The sequence below is a fragment of the Leuciscus leuciscus genome (genome assembly GCF_965113295.1).
Source record: "Leuciscus leuciscus genome assembly, chromosome: 18".
NCBI classification, from domain to species: Eukaryota; Metazoa; Chordata; class Actinopteri; order Cypriniformes; family Leuciscidae; genus Leuciscus; species Leuciscus leuciscus.
In genome coordinates, this window is record NC_138742.1 from 24,896,653 (window position 1) to 24,910,603 (window position 13,951).

Sequence of the window (13,951 nt, forward strand, 5' to 3'; positions counted from 1 at the left end):
TTGTGAAAAAAAATAAAATAATTGTATTAATAGAATTTTGGGAAAAAAATGATGGGAACCCCTAAAAGGTATTATAGATGAAGCGCCTGAAAGAACCCTTTGAGGTTCTGTATAACCTTTTCTTCTAAGAGTCAATTCAGCAGTTATAACTTGTCAAATAGCCATTTTGATTGCTCACTGTTATATTTTGCATAATTACCCGTCTTATGGAAATATTTGGTTATTTATTTATGGTTTGTAAAATTTCTCTCATCATTTACTCTCATGTTCTTACTTTCTTCCATAGGAGCATTAGAACAAGAGGTGAGTTTTGGAATAATATCCTGTTTTCTCTTTTCTTCACAAATGAAAGTGGACAAAAGACTGGTGTTGTTAAGCTTCAAAACAGGCAAAACAGACCCATAGAAAGTGCTCTGGTCAACTTAAATGGCTTCTTTGAGATCGTTTTACTTACTGAACAGAAAACTTCGGTTGTGTTGACAGACCGCCTCTCACCAGAGTCCGCAAAAAAAAAATCTGTTTTCATCAAGCCGCCACATCACAGCTTTGTAACAATGGCACATAGCTATAACACAACACAAACCACAGCTGCTCTTCACAGCTAATATAACCTAGAGCTAACCAGGAGAAAAAACACAAGCAGAGATGCTCTTTATTCATGGTCTTTACTTCATTTCCTCAGGGTTGTGGGATTTAGATTGGAGTAATGTGACCATAGATGTGTATTTTGTTTCAGAGGGAATACAAACAAGCCCTGCGACCAAGCTTTTGCTAAATTCACAGGGACAGGCCAGTTTTTACAGTTGTGGCCCAGTGATTGAATTACTATCCCCTGTCACACACACAGTCTGTGCTGGTAAATTACCGTTGAGAGATCATGTGTTGAACGGGACCCTTTCAAAAATACCAGTAAAGCAGTTCTGGCAATTTCCAAGTACGAGAAGGTACCGGTAAAGTACCGGTAAAAAAACATTACCAGTAAAATATCGGTATGATTCTGTGTGTGAACGAAGAACAGAATTACTGGTATGAGCACTTATGAGGTCAGAACACGGAATCATAAATCTTAGTCGGAGTCGTTTACGGTAAGCTCCTTGCTCACACTTGTAGTTCGGTTCTCTTGGTTCTTTTGGTCCCACTTACCGAACATCCTAAACAATGCTGTGAGCTGGGCTCAATGCGCTTGGTGTATGTGTGTACCAGCTGAGAACTCGTGAAGAGCTCATAAAACGTGTAAAGGAGTGAAAACAGCGTCAGGAAAATCGTCCGTCACACACAACACACACACACACACGAAGATCTGCTGCGAGGAGCCTGTGTTCAAAACGCCTGTACCGAACTGTGATGGCAACATCATGACTGAGACGAGAAAAACAGATATGCTTCAGCATTCTGTCCTTTTTAGGCTCGAATCTTGTGACATCACGTCCTCTTTTTGGTTTGTTTAGATGTCCTTGGGTCGATGTTGTGGACACACACATTTACAGTGTCCGCTTTGCTAATGACCACCGTGATGCGACCAAACTAGATCAATCCCATTATAATCAAGTGTAGACCGCTTCATGTGTAAAGAGAGTTGTCTAGTATTGTGTGGTTCTGCTCTCTTAAAATCTAGACACAGTGTTACACAGGCCTGCAGATGTGTTGAGTAGAGTGATTAGAGCATGTGGCTTCATTGATAACAGTAACACACACACACACACACACACACACTTACATTAGACTGGAGCTCTGCGATCTAGGTTCCAGTAAGTCCGATTTATCACACAGACACACATACACATTCACAGATTTACTAAGTCCCTCTGTGTGTGTGTGTGTGTGTGTGTGTGTGTGTGTGTGTGTGTGTGTGTGTGTGTGTGTGTGTGTGTGTGTGTGTGTGTGTGTGTGTGTGTGTGTGTGTGTGTGTGTGTGTGTGTGAATATGGTAAAGTATGAATCATGCAGCTGAATGTGATAAAGAGCTTTTTCGGGAAAAGCGTGGAGAAGCGGGAAGGCAGGAAGGCAGGCAGTGTGTGAGTGTGAGAGAAAGAGAGTGGGAGGGAAAACGTTCAGAGAAAACTGTTGTTGCTGAAATCCGCCTGAGTCTGTGATATCCTCCCGCTCGCTCTCTTTACCAAATCATTTTGAGTGTGTGGATTCACTTTTTTGGTGCGAAATAGTCTAAATAGTCACTAGGAGTTGGCTAAATCTGACGAATTTTATCCAGCACATAAAATATGTTATACATTTTATTCAGCAATGATGCATATTTTTTTTTTATCTCAAATAAATGCTTTTTGAACTTTCCATTCATTAATGAATCCTGAACAAATGTATCATGGTTTTCACAAAAATATTGATGATAATAATAAGAGCAGCAAATCAACATATTAGAATGATTTCTGAAGTTTTTCTTCAGCAACAATAAAAGCATAATCCCTGTGTAGATATATTGGTAAATTTATGTAATTAGTTCAATTAAACATAAAAAATAACTGCAATTAGTCTAGAGACATTCTCATTTGCAGAAACTATTCATAAATAGAGTCAATAATGTTATGGAATGCAATAAACTATGTATTGTATTGCATGCATAATGCAAATATGTAATGTAGTAATTATAATGAATTCCATAAAAACACAGTCTATCTAGTCTTAATTTAGATAGCTAATTAAATGTGTGTGTGATGCATTTGTTCAGTGTGAATATGTAGGTGTGTTTGCAGTTCTGTTTCTGACAGTCTAGATCAAAACACTCACTGGATGTGGCTTATGTCTCCGAGGCTGAATTTTGGTATTACATAAGAACATATATGCAGAAAATTATATTTGAAAGCAACACACACACACGCACTCACACAGTTACACACACGCACTCACACTCACTCACTCACTCACTCACTCACTCACTCACTCACTCACTCACTCACTCACTCACTCACACACACACACACTCACACTGACACACACACACTGACCACACACACACACACTCACTCACTCACTCACTCACTCACACACACACACACACACACACACACTGACACACACACACACTCACTCACTCACACACACACACACACACGCACTCACTCACTCACTCACTCACTCACTCACTCACTCACTCACTCACTCACTCACTCACACTCACACTCACACTCACTCACACTCACTCACTCACACTCACACTCACACTCACACACACACACACACACACACACACACACACACACACACACACACACACACACACACACACACACACACACACACACACACACACACACAGACAGAGTAATAAAACCAGCATACTGCCCTAATCTATAATGTGTGTCATTTCTTCGCCTCTAGAAGCAGTTTCTCCTCTCCTCTTTTCCAAAACTGTGCGGTTTTCTTTCCGCATAAATCTGTCTCTGCCATTTCTCTCTCTTCTCTCTAAAAACGAGGCAAAACCTTCATATTTTATTTATGTTCCTTATTCTGTCTGCTTCTAATCCACTGCTTGCTTTTCTTTTTTTTTTTGTTCTGTTTTCTTCTTCTTCTTCTTCTTTTTTGCAGCGATAGAAAGATTTTTGGAAGTTGACCCAGATAAAGGAAAAAAAGTTTGACAGCCCTGCCAAGTATCTGGGCTTGGCTTTCAGAGCGACTCCAAACCAGTTTGCTCTGGTTGGGCTGCCAGAGCGGGGCAGGGAGGGGGTAAAAGCCCGGAATATGAGGGAATACGAGGGAGTGTGAGTGGGATTTTTTTGATTATATAACACAGAGACACAGCTTAGCATTGTGTCGGTTTCTGTTCTTAGATCAGCGCTGCTGTGTTCAGGGTGGAGCAGATCAGACGGAGGGAAGAATCTCATTACCAGAGCAGCTCTATAACCCTCAAATCTCTTTTTCTCAAAAAAGATTACATAATTACAAATGTTGAAATAGGTCATTGTTTTTTAAGGAGTAGGTCACCCAAAAAAAACTTGAACATTTCATTCATTCACTCTCATGCTGTTGTTTTTTCTGTGGGAAAATTATGTGTCTATATTTTATATATATATATATATATATATATATATATATATATATATATATATATATATATATATATATATATATATATATAAAATATTTTTTCCCACAGAAAAAACATATATATATATATATATATATATATATATATAAAACATAAAAGTGGTACATGTGACTTTTGCATTATATATATATATATATAAGTCAAACTGTAACTTTGTGAGATTAACAGACCCAAATTTAAATCATTATTTACTGATAATCTTAAGTCAGATATGGACATTCACATTATTGGTTCCATACAGTTTTATATGAGTATTATTTATATACTAATACTGTATAGTTTGTATTTTGAATTAGCTTTTATTTTTATATTTTCAGTTTTTAGTTTAAATGTTAGTAATTTTGTTATGTACTATTGTATTAATTTTAGTTTTTTAAATTTAGGTACTTCAACTTAATTGTATTTATTTCAGTTAGTTGCCGAGGCAACATTTCTAATTTTCTTTTTTAAGTTTTTCGTCTAATATTTATATTTTTTTGCTTTATTTCAATTACCAAAAATTAACCGCATTTTTTATTATAACGGGTGCATAATTCAGCAAGCTTGCGCTTTAGAACGCTTTAGACAACCTAGGAACGGTTCACACAGAACGTGTTTTTGTTTAATAAAGCAAAAACGAAAATATCATGCTTTCGAAAAAGGCAAAATTTTCTTCGCAAAAAAAAAATCATAGGTTTTTGAAAATATCATGCTTTCTGTTTAAACTCATTCACAATCTGAATACAGTTTAGTTTTTCATGCTGCTAAATACACTGCAACATTTCTGGATTGACAACTGTATTTACACAACACCGTTTTCAACTAAAAACGTCAAACTTTTTATGCGTTTTGGCCGTTTGTTGAGGTTTGAGTTTGAGTTTACTTGACATAAAAGTAGCAATACAATATTGTTACAACTTCTTTGCCAAGGATAACACAATAAAGTTGCATTCACTTTTTTCCATAGTGGTCCTTGATTTTTTTGGTTTACACGACAACAGCGTTTTGGGTGCCTGAAAAACGCTACGTTTTGAAAATGGGTTTCCGTGTAAACCAGTAGCACCTCAATGCAGTACATGAGATCCGGGGGGCGGAGTTGGATCCAGATATAAGGGGTGGAGATTTGGTAGGTTTAGGGGTGGGTTTAGGGATCAGGGGGTGGAGATGGGTAGGTTTAGGTATATGTAAGGTGTAGGGTTGGGTATCGTTTGAATTTGAACGATTCCGATTCCGATTCCTTGTTTCGATTCCGGTTCCTAACGATTCTCGATTCCGATTCTTTTAAGAGGCAGGGTAAAAAAAAGTTTAGATCAATTTTAATTCTATGAACTTTTTACTTTTTATGAAATTTACTATGAATTTCTCACAGGGCTGTTTTCAACTACAATATAAATATCAAATCTATTTTAAACAACCTTTTTTAGGACATTTTAAATGAGCTAGCTAATCAACGGTCTTTCTGAAGGAAATAGTCTGACCTTCTCCATCAACTGAAATATAAAAAAATTTGCATCACAATAAGTGTATTGTATTGTGATTGTCACTAACATTTTAGTAACTAAACTGAATTGTATTAGGTTTAGTGACAACATGTTACAATGTTTACATGTTACAATTTCTGGTAAGCTACGCTTTTTTATTATTTCATTTCAATTAAATTATTGTGATTTGATTTAATATTGAGTCATTTGGATAAATATTAGGTACTCAAGATAGGCGTTAATTTTTCTCAAGAAAAAAACAACTCACCTAATGCTGTGAACATACAGAGAGCCCTATCAGCTGGCAGTATTATTGAAGGTTAAAAATAACTCAAATTAAATATAATGCGTTTTTTTAATTATAATAACAACTTTATTTAATGATATAAGTACAAATATAATAAATATGTAATATAGTACACATATTTAGCAAAATACTCTCTATAGCTTTTTTCTTGCCAACTATGTGCTATAGCCTATATGTTCATTAAATGGCTTTCCTGAGGTAAATATGACATAATTGTTCTCCAGCTATGTTATTGACCTCTTCACGCTGATAAAAAACACTGATTGATCGATATTATGTATGAGGAATATACATTTAGGTACGTTGTAGCCTACTGTATCTTTCAACAGTGTTCGTGTTTTTTTACTATTAGCTGCTAGTCGAGATGATCGGTTCACGTGCGCTAGGGATCTGTCACGTCACATTTACAAGCGCCAAAACGGTATTTATTGTTTGAATTTCGTAATAAAATTGACAGAATATCATAAAGTAACTGCTCTGTCTGTCGGTCTCCGTGTCCTCTTTGCTTCGCGATTTTATTGTGCGTGAGAAAATGGATGTGTGGCGTGAGAGCGTGTGAAAAGTGTCAATTGCGTGTGTCTCACGGTGAATGCGTGAGAGTTGGCAGCTCTGCATGTGTAAATGTGTTTTCATGAATATATATTTTTTTACGTTCGCCGGCATCGCGCGCAGTTTTCAAACGGACAAGCAGAGGACGAGAGAATATGGTTGCAACTTGCAAGATACCGAAGAATAAGAAAACATCATATAAGTACGTTTTTAAGGTTTAACGTCAGGGTTGTTTGCTCTAAATACATTTTATGAGACGCTGTGTGGTTCGCAGTTTAGCATAACAATCAATATACGCTTACACCTGTGCCAGTACACGCATTTACCATGCCGTGTGTACGTTACAAATGTTTAACTAAAGTGTCAGCGAATTAACATTTGGCAGTTTGAAATCGATTAGTTACTTCAGTTCAGAATAGGGCTAGAAATGACTTAGACAGCGGTATCTTCTTCCGGTCGGCGGACTGTGAATCGAAACTAGGAATCGAAATTTAAACTTTTGAACGATTCCGGGAAAATCGCAAAGCTAGTCCCGGTTCCAATCGATACTCGATACTCGATACCCAAGCCTAGTAAGGTGGGAGGAGTTGGATCTGGATCCGACTCCTCCCTGTTCTGCAGTGAGGACCATCTCGTGTAAACAACAAAAACGTGAATCTCTGAAGACGATGATGTCACGCACATGCGTGTTACATGTTCAGTCTATAGTTTTTCATCGCCATCTAATGGCCTGGCAGCAGTGATCCCTTTGTACAAGAAGTTACATTATTATTAAGAGACACATTTCTAACATCGTATCACATGTTTAATGTTGTGTAGTTGTGTTTGTTGAACCAATATGCCACTTTTGCATTGGCATCAGTCTCATCATGTACAGTAATCGTATTTAAACATTTGTTAATTTGCGTAAATATTTAAATGTAGTGTCTGCTAACTCCCTCTCCTCTCTCTGTTCTCCCACATTCCCTCCCTTTTCCCCTCTCCCTTTCACTGCAATCCAATATAACAGCCATCAATCATGCGCGTACTATATAAATACACAGCTCATAGTTGAATCTCACCTGTGAGCAAGACACTAAACAGTTAACAGAGCATTTCATTCAACTGCACACTAAATCCTGGTGTTGATTTACAAACATGAGTAAACTCTCTCCCACACACACGCTGAATAAATACAGTTGATAATGGAGCTGTGCTGTGTGGGCATACACCAGAGGCCGAGCGTTAGTGTTTATTACAGCGCTGGAATTTTCCATTACCCGTGATGAGTTCAGCGCAGTAGGGAGCTGCGATACGGCCGAGAGACGTGTTTACTGTGGGAAGAGAGAGAACGCCGCTTAGGCAGAGAGAGAAAGAGAGCGATGCCGGGCCGGGCAACCCACCTAACAAATGTGTGATGTTTTATGTTGGTGTGAGAGTGCGCTAAACATCTGGGTCTGCTTGACGTAATTGGTTTCAGCTGATCCGGGTCTTTTAAACCTCTTTTCTCTCTCTCTTTTAACAGGAGGCCTTCTGGTCATGCTGATAAAGAAGTGATGGCTGCCACCGTCCTGACCACACTGTCCACCAGCCCGTTGGTGCTCAACCCTTCCTCCAGTGCCTCAGGTTAAACTCCGCTCTGACCCCATCTACCATGCTAGTGCTCGACTCCCAGTTAACTGATAGATCCCAGAACGTTCAGGTTGAGTGGCAGCTTGTCAATCAAGCTCTGAACCTCCATAAGTGCCCAAAAGAACTCCTGCTTTCTCCAATTTTATTTTATTTATATAGAAAATGGCTTTAATGAAGTGTATGATTTCTGTCCCACTAAACAGAATTGCAAAAATAATGGTTGTTTTCGAACACCGTCTTCTAATGGAACCAGTCCATTCCATTTCAAACTGATCGTCCCGCCCCAAACTCACAACATTGGTTGAGCCAGTGTTGCTGGTGAATAGAGTGGTGCAGGTATGACGTCACTTTGTAGGCCAAACGGCATTTCGCATCACACTGGTTCCCTTGATAAAAACCCAATAGGTTTTCTTTCATCGAATTTTTAATTATCTAAAAAAACATGATCTGTGATCAACAAAAGTTTATGACTTTTACTACTACACGTTTTGGCAATCAAGATAAATATCACAGATGAACACAACTTTTATGAATTTGGAAGCCTAAATGCAGTCACCAAAAGTGAAAGCTAAATGTAGGCTATGAACGAAACTACACCACAGTCGCTCGACTTCAAAGTCACCATCACTAAGCTTCCGACAACTCTTTCAGTTTTTATCTAAAAACATTTCCCCAGAAAGTTTGAGTTAGCAATAGTTTATAAGAGCACAATTCCCTACTGTACCTTTAAGACTTCTGGATGTAAATGGCCTCTGTTATGATTGGCTAATCTCAGCATACCAGTGTAGTTCACACATTAGTTCATTAGACTAGCTGTTGTAAATGTGACTACAAAATAACGCCATAGCCACAAAGATTTCTAAACGGGATGTTTTGGCAGATTTGTTTCACAAAATAGTCTGTGTAGAAATGAGTTTTATATGAATATAATCATAGGTCTACATGGTCATCGGACTCATATTTAAAAAGAGCAAGAAAAGGCCTGTTTTCCATTTTATGTCCCCTTTAGCATGATGAAAGGAAACCCAGACTTGCTTTTGAATGGGTTTGTAAGTGCAGCGACTGGTCCGTCCTTTAGCTCAGGGCTTCCAAAACCAAAAGTATGCTGACAGATTTTCAGAAGAAAAGACAAAAGACATTGTGCAGCAGTAGAAGTGCTTAAGCTCTCGCATTTGTTTTATTAGACTTTGAATCAAAAACTTGTTTTGTCCTTGAATGAAAATAACACCCTCATGTTGTTCCAAACCCATATGACACAAACGAAGATGTTTTGAGTAATATAGCGGTTGCTCTTTTCCATGCCGTTAGAATAATTGGGTACTAATGCTTTCAAGCTTCAAAAGCTTAATCTCAAGTTTAATCACTGACTTGGAGTCAGTGAATCAAACTTAAAAAAGGGATCATTTTTGTGAACTGGATCAACTGATTTGTTGAACAGAACTATTCCTTCAAGAAGTCAAGCCAAAGATTGTTCTTTTTTGAAGAGCAGGATTTTTAATGTTAACTGGACTGTGGTGAAAGCGTTCTTGTATTGCGTTTGTTCTGACCTTTTCAGAGATTCTAGAACAAAATGAAAAGTGAGAGTATTCTTAAGCTGTGTCACTCCACAGTCCCTTACATTTGTGTCTTGGAAGGAACAGACTGTTTTAATGGATCCCCTGAACTTTTTCCATGGAGGATTTCCCTCTCGTTTGTTGCTTCAGTTATTGAGTTACTCAAATCATCAGCTATCATGTGGTCTTAGCCGACCTTCTCTGGTTTTATATTGTACTATTTTAGTTGGCCAACATTAGGCTACATCAATGATGGATTGTGGATGAACAGTTTATTTATTAATGCTTTATTGTTAATATAGGGGAGATTGGGGTGTCCGTTCAAAAGTTTGGAATCAGTAAAACTGACTATTTTATATTTTTGAAAGAAATTAATGAATTGTTCAGCCATTAAACTCTATTGGTGTTCTGATTGGTTCATTCAGTATTATGTTTTCAGCTAATTGATTTCACATATTGTCAATTCCCTTTATAACCAATCCAAACGAATACACTGTCACTGCATGCTATGCAAATTAGTATTCCAGCCCTCCGCCTCCCCAGCACCACCTGCCTAGATCTGCTACGTGGTACTACTGTATTTTTCATCAAATAAATGCAGCAAGAGACTTCTTTCAAAAACATTATGAATTCTCACTTAGCCCAAACTTTTGATCAGTAGTGTACATAATATTTGTCACTTGATTATATACTTAGAAAGGGTGCCTCATATGCCGCTGTAGAGGTTCAGTGATTAAACCTTTTCCTCTATGAAAATGAGAATGCAGCAAAATAAGACTTTTTCACTGCCATTGACGCAATTTTCCGGCTTTCCGTGTTTTCACTGTTATACGCTATTACACATCTTCTGAAAGAGTACAGAATCTCCAGTTCAAAACACTGGTGAAGAAGCAGAAACAAGCGATGTCATATGTAAGCAGATGCATGTGTAAAATAACATTAAACAGCATATAAATCAAAACTGCTAATGTTACCGAAAAAAATGTCGACCCAGGAAGAGCTATGTCACGGTGGGTTGCAGGAAGGCAGACGAAGAAGAAGATCATTTCCAATACAATGTTTTAATGATAATCCAGAAGACAGGGCTGGTGATGGGAGGACGATGATCCCCTGGCGATGACGGTGGAGATGGTCCTCAAGCACAGATTCAGAGCTCCTCAGTGCCGACAGACCACGGCGGACTCGAGAGAGGGAGGAGTCCAGATGGTGACGAGGCTGATGAGAACTGTGGGACGACCGACGGAGACCGAGCCGGTGGATCCGCAGGCGCAGACCGAGGGCTGGTGCAGGAGACCCAGGTGATGTCGCGGCGATGAGCATCGTAGTTGGAGCCAGAGTACCCGAGGGCTGAGGTGGAGCCGGTGTGAGTGAGGATAGAGGCGATGCCGACGGGAAGGAGGAACCTGCTACAGCCAAAGGGGTGGAGGGACGAAGCGCAACGGATGGCCCGCAAGTCCGTGGTGGAAGTGGTGTGACGACTGACCAAGGGGGAGCCGGTGGGATGAGGGAATCTGGAGGAGCCACTAGACTGAGGGTCTCTGGTGGAGGCGAAGGTGGGAGGAGCCAAGACGGAGCTGACAGGTCGGTGGGACGAGATGGAGTGAAGGGATCCGAGGCAAGAGGCGGAGCCGAATGATCGTCCAGGATAGGGGCTGCTGGTGGTTGCTCGACCTGCGGCTCGACGTCAATGCAGGGACTCCCGGAGACGGCGCAGGGCTGCAAGCATCCGGCAGCAATGGGACTGGAGGACTGGCTGAGCTCTGTGGTGCTGCCGATGAAACAAGACTTGAGAGAACAAAGGTAATCATGACACAGTTCACACACTGGATAAAGCAAAAATTAATTCCCAGTTCTCTTTGAGTAAAACAGATCATTCAGATAGCAGGTGGGATAGGGTGGGAGTTGACAAGTCCCTGTCGAAGTCTATCAGCCAGTCCTCTGTCTCAGTTCCCTCGGCCGCTGGTGTCTCGGGCTCACACCCCTGGTCAGGTCTGCGGGGGGCTCACGTGACTTCTCCGCGGTTGTGAAACGGGCAGTGCTCTGGATCAGGGCGCGACACTCTCCAGACACCTGATGACGGTCTCCTTCCAGTTCAGACCTGTGGTGTCTGGGAGGTCAATAGGATGGTGGAAGGTTGCCCCGATCCAGAACAAGGTCTTCAGGGTTTTGTCGTCCAGGGAGCTAGTGACGGCCAAACAAAGAAAACTCTTGACAAAAGAAAATAAATCATGGTTCTGAACCTGGACGATAAACTTGCCTGTTCGTCCATATTGGGGCGGTCCGATCATTGGTCACGGTGGGTTGCAGGAAGGCAGACAAAGAAGATGATCATTTCCAATACAATGTTTTAATAATAATAATAATCCAGAAGACAGGCAAACAGGTTGCGCAACACACACTTACACATAACAGTGATCAGACAGAAGAATGAATGTGAGGGACCAACTTATATAGCAAACACAAATGAGGATGATAAATAGAACACAGCTGACACGTATGAACTAATAATGAGGAGCGGGAAAACCGAACAAAAGGAACACATGATGAACATGAAAACAAACTAAAAGTCCATGATAATGAAACTAGGCTGAATATAATGTGACAAGCTATAGGACTGTGAAGCTTTGGAAGCTCAATCTACTCCATCTATGTGTATTTTCTATCATTGTTCTGAATTATCCGATCTGAATGTAGTCTTTGACAAAAATGTGTTTTTCTCAGCTTTTTGCCAAAATGTTTATTTTATTTATGAAACTTACCCACATTCAAGTGTTGATAAAAAAAAATAATGCATTGAGATAGAATAAAACTGGGTTGGTCTATTCTTTCTTTTGATATATTTTATGTTTAGATATACATACAACAAAATATTCTTGGGGCCATTAAAATTTTGTGAAAATGTAAAACAAAATGCTGGCTTTGGCTGGCAACTGCAATGCTGGCGGGGAAAGAGTTAAAATGACACTGGACATTACATCGTTTTTCTCGTGTTTATGTTTGTATAACTAATATTTCTGTCACTTTGATATAGAAGCTTTCAGTTGAAGGCACATATCCTGAAATATTATTATATCTCATTACTCTTGCCTAGAGGACAATTTAAGTAAAAAGTGGCATAGCTTTCCTTACTCTCCATTACTATTTAATCTAGGACATTGGCCTTGGGATTGGATTTTGTGTGTTTTTCATTTTGCATTGTAATTTTTTTTTTATATTTAATGCAAACACATTGCCCATCTGGGAAATTAAAGACTTATTATACTGTATCCTGGTGGCTGCACAAATAAAAGACAAGAGTCATTTTCCTCCCCACCAGGACTAAATAAATATGGCCTGCTACCGGTAGCTCAGTATAGATTAATGTAGCCTAATGACTAGCAGCATAAGGCCCTCCTCAAGGCAGCTTGTTCTCGCCAAGACTGTCTGACGGACTTATAAGCGACCAACCACAGTTTAGGTTTATGTGAAATGGATTACACCACAGTAAAACACTCATGTGGCGAAACAAAAATCGAACAATGGTACATCAATCTTCATACAGGACTGAAGCAGAAACTACACGCTTAAAAATAAAGGTTCTTCATTGGCATTGATTGTTCCATGAAGAAACTTTAACATCAATGGAACCTTTCAAGTGCATGAAAGGTTCTTTATAGTGGAAAAAGGTTCTTGAGATTATTAAAATGTTCTTCGCAGTAAGAAAAAAAATGGTTCTTTAAGAACTGTTCATTGAAAGGTTCTTTGGGGAACCAAGAATGGTTCTTCTAAGGCATCACTGCTGACCTGAGTGGGATGTTAAACAGTGACTTGGAGTCAGTGAGTCAAACTGTGTAGGGCTACTTAAATTACAATTCTTTCCTGTCACTTTTGTGCCCTTGAGCCTAACACTTAACCTTTAAATCATGGTACTCCAGAGAGTCGGTTCCTGTAATTACTGCACTGTAAGCCACTTTGAATGAAAAACATTTGCTAAACCGCAAGTGCACGCTTGCTAGAAGAACCCAGACCATTATCCTAAGAGGTCAAGTGTCATGAAATGGAGGTGATTTGCCCTTTTGGAGTCATTGAAGGTCAGCACAGCTTGAACTGTTGCTCAAGGTTGTGTTACATGTCTTTAAGCGTAGTGATTTAGTTGTTTAAGTTAGTTTGTTCAGGACCATAACCAGTATAATTATAAAATAACTTTAAACTTTATACATTTAAAAAAAACACTAGGTTAAAAGGTCACTGTGATTTTGCCAAGTAATACATGTTCCAAGATCAACATTGCCGATCCTGCGACAACATTCCTGTCCAAAAACAGTCTTAACCCTATCCCTACCCCTAAACCTTACCCTACCCATAACTTATCCCTAAAATCAGTGGGAAATGATAGGTGAATAAGAATGGTGTATAAGCCCCTAACCCTTGTT

The 13,951-nt window shown here is 39.3% G+C and overlaps 1 protein-coding gene across 2 annotated transcripts in view; it reads left to right on the top strand.

The window, feature by feature from the left end:
* Positions 1 to 13,951, top strand: part of slc2a4rg (SLC2A4 regulator) — a 67,154-nt gene that overhangs the window by 32,121 nt on the left and 21,082 nt on the right. For both annotated transcript variants that reach the window (XM_082145169.1, XM_082145170.1), the window contains exon 3: positions 7,880 to 7,980. In XM_082145169.1, the coding sequence (XP_082001295.1) occupies positions 7,880 to 7,980 (101 nt within the window). The remainder of the gene's footprint in view (positions 1 to 7,879; positions 7,981 to 13,951) is intronic.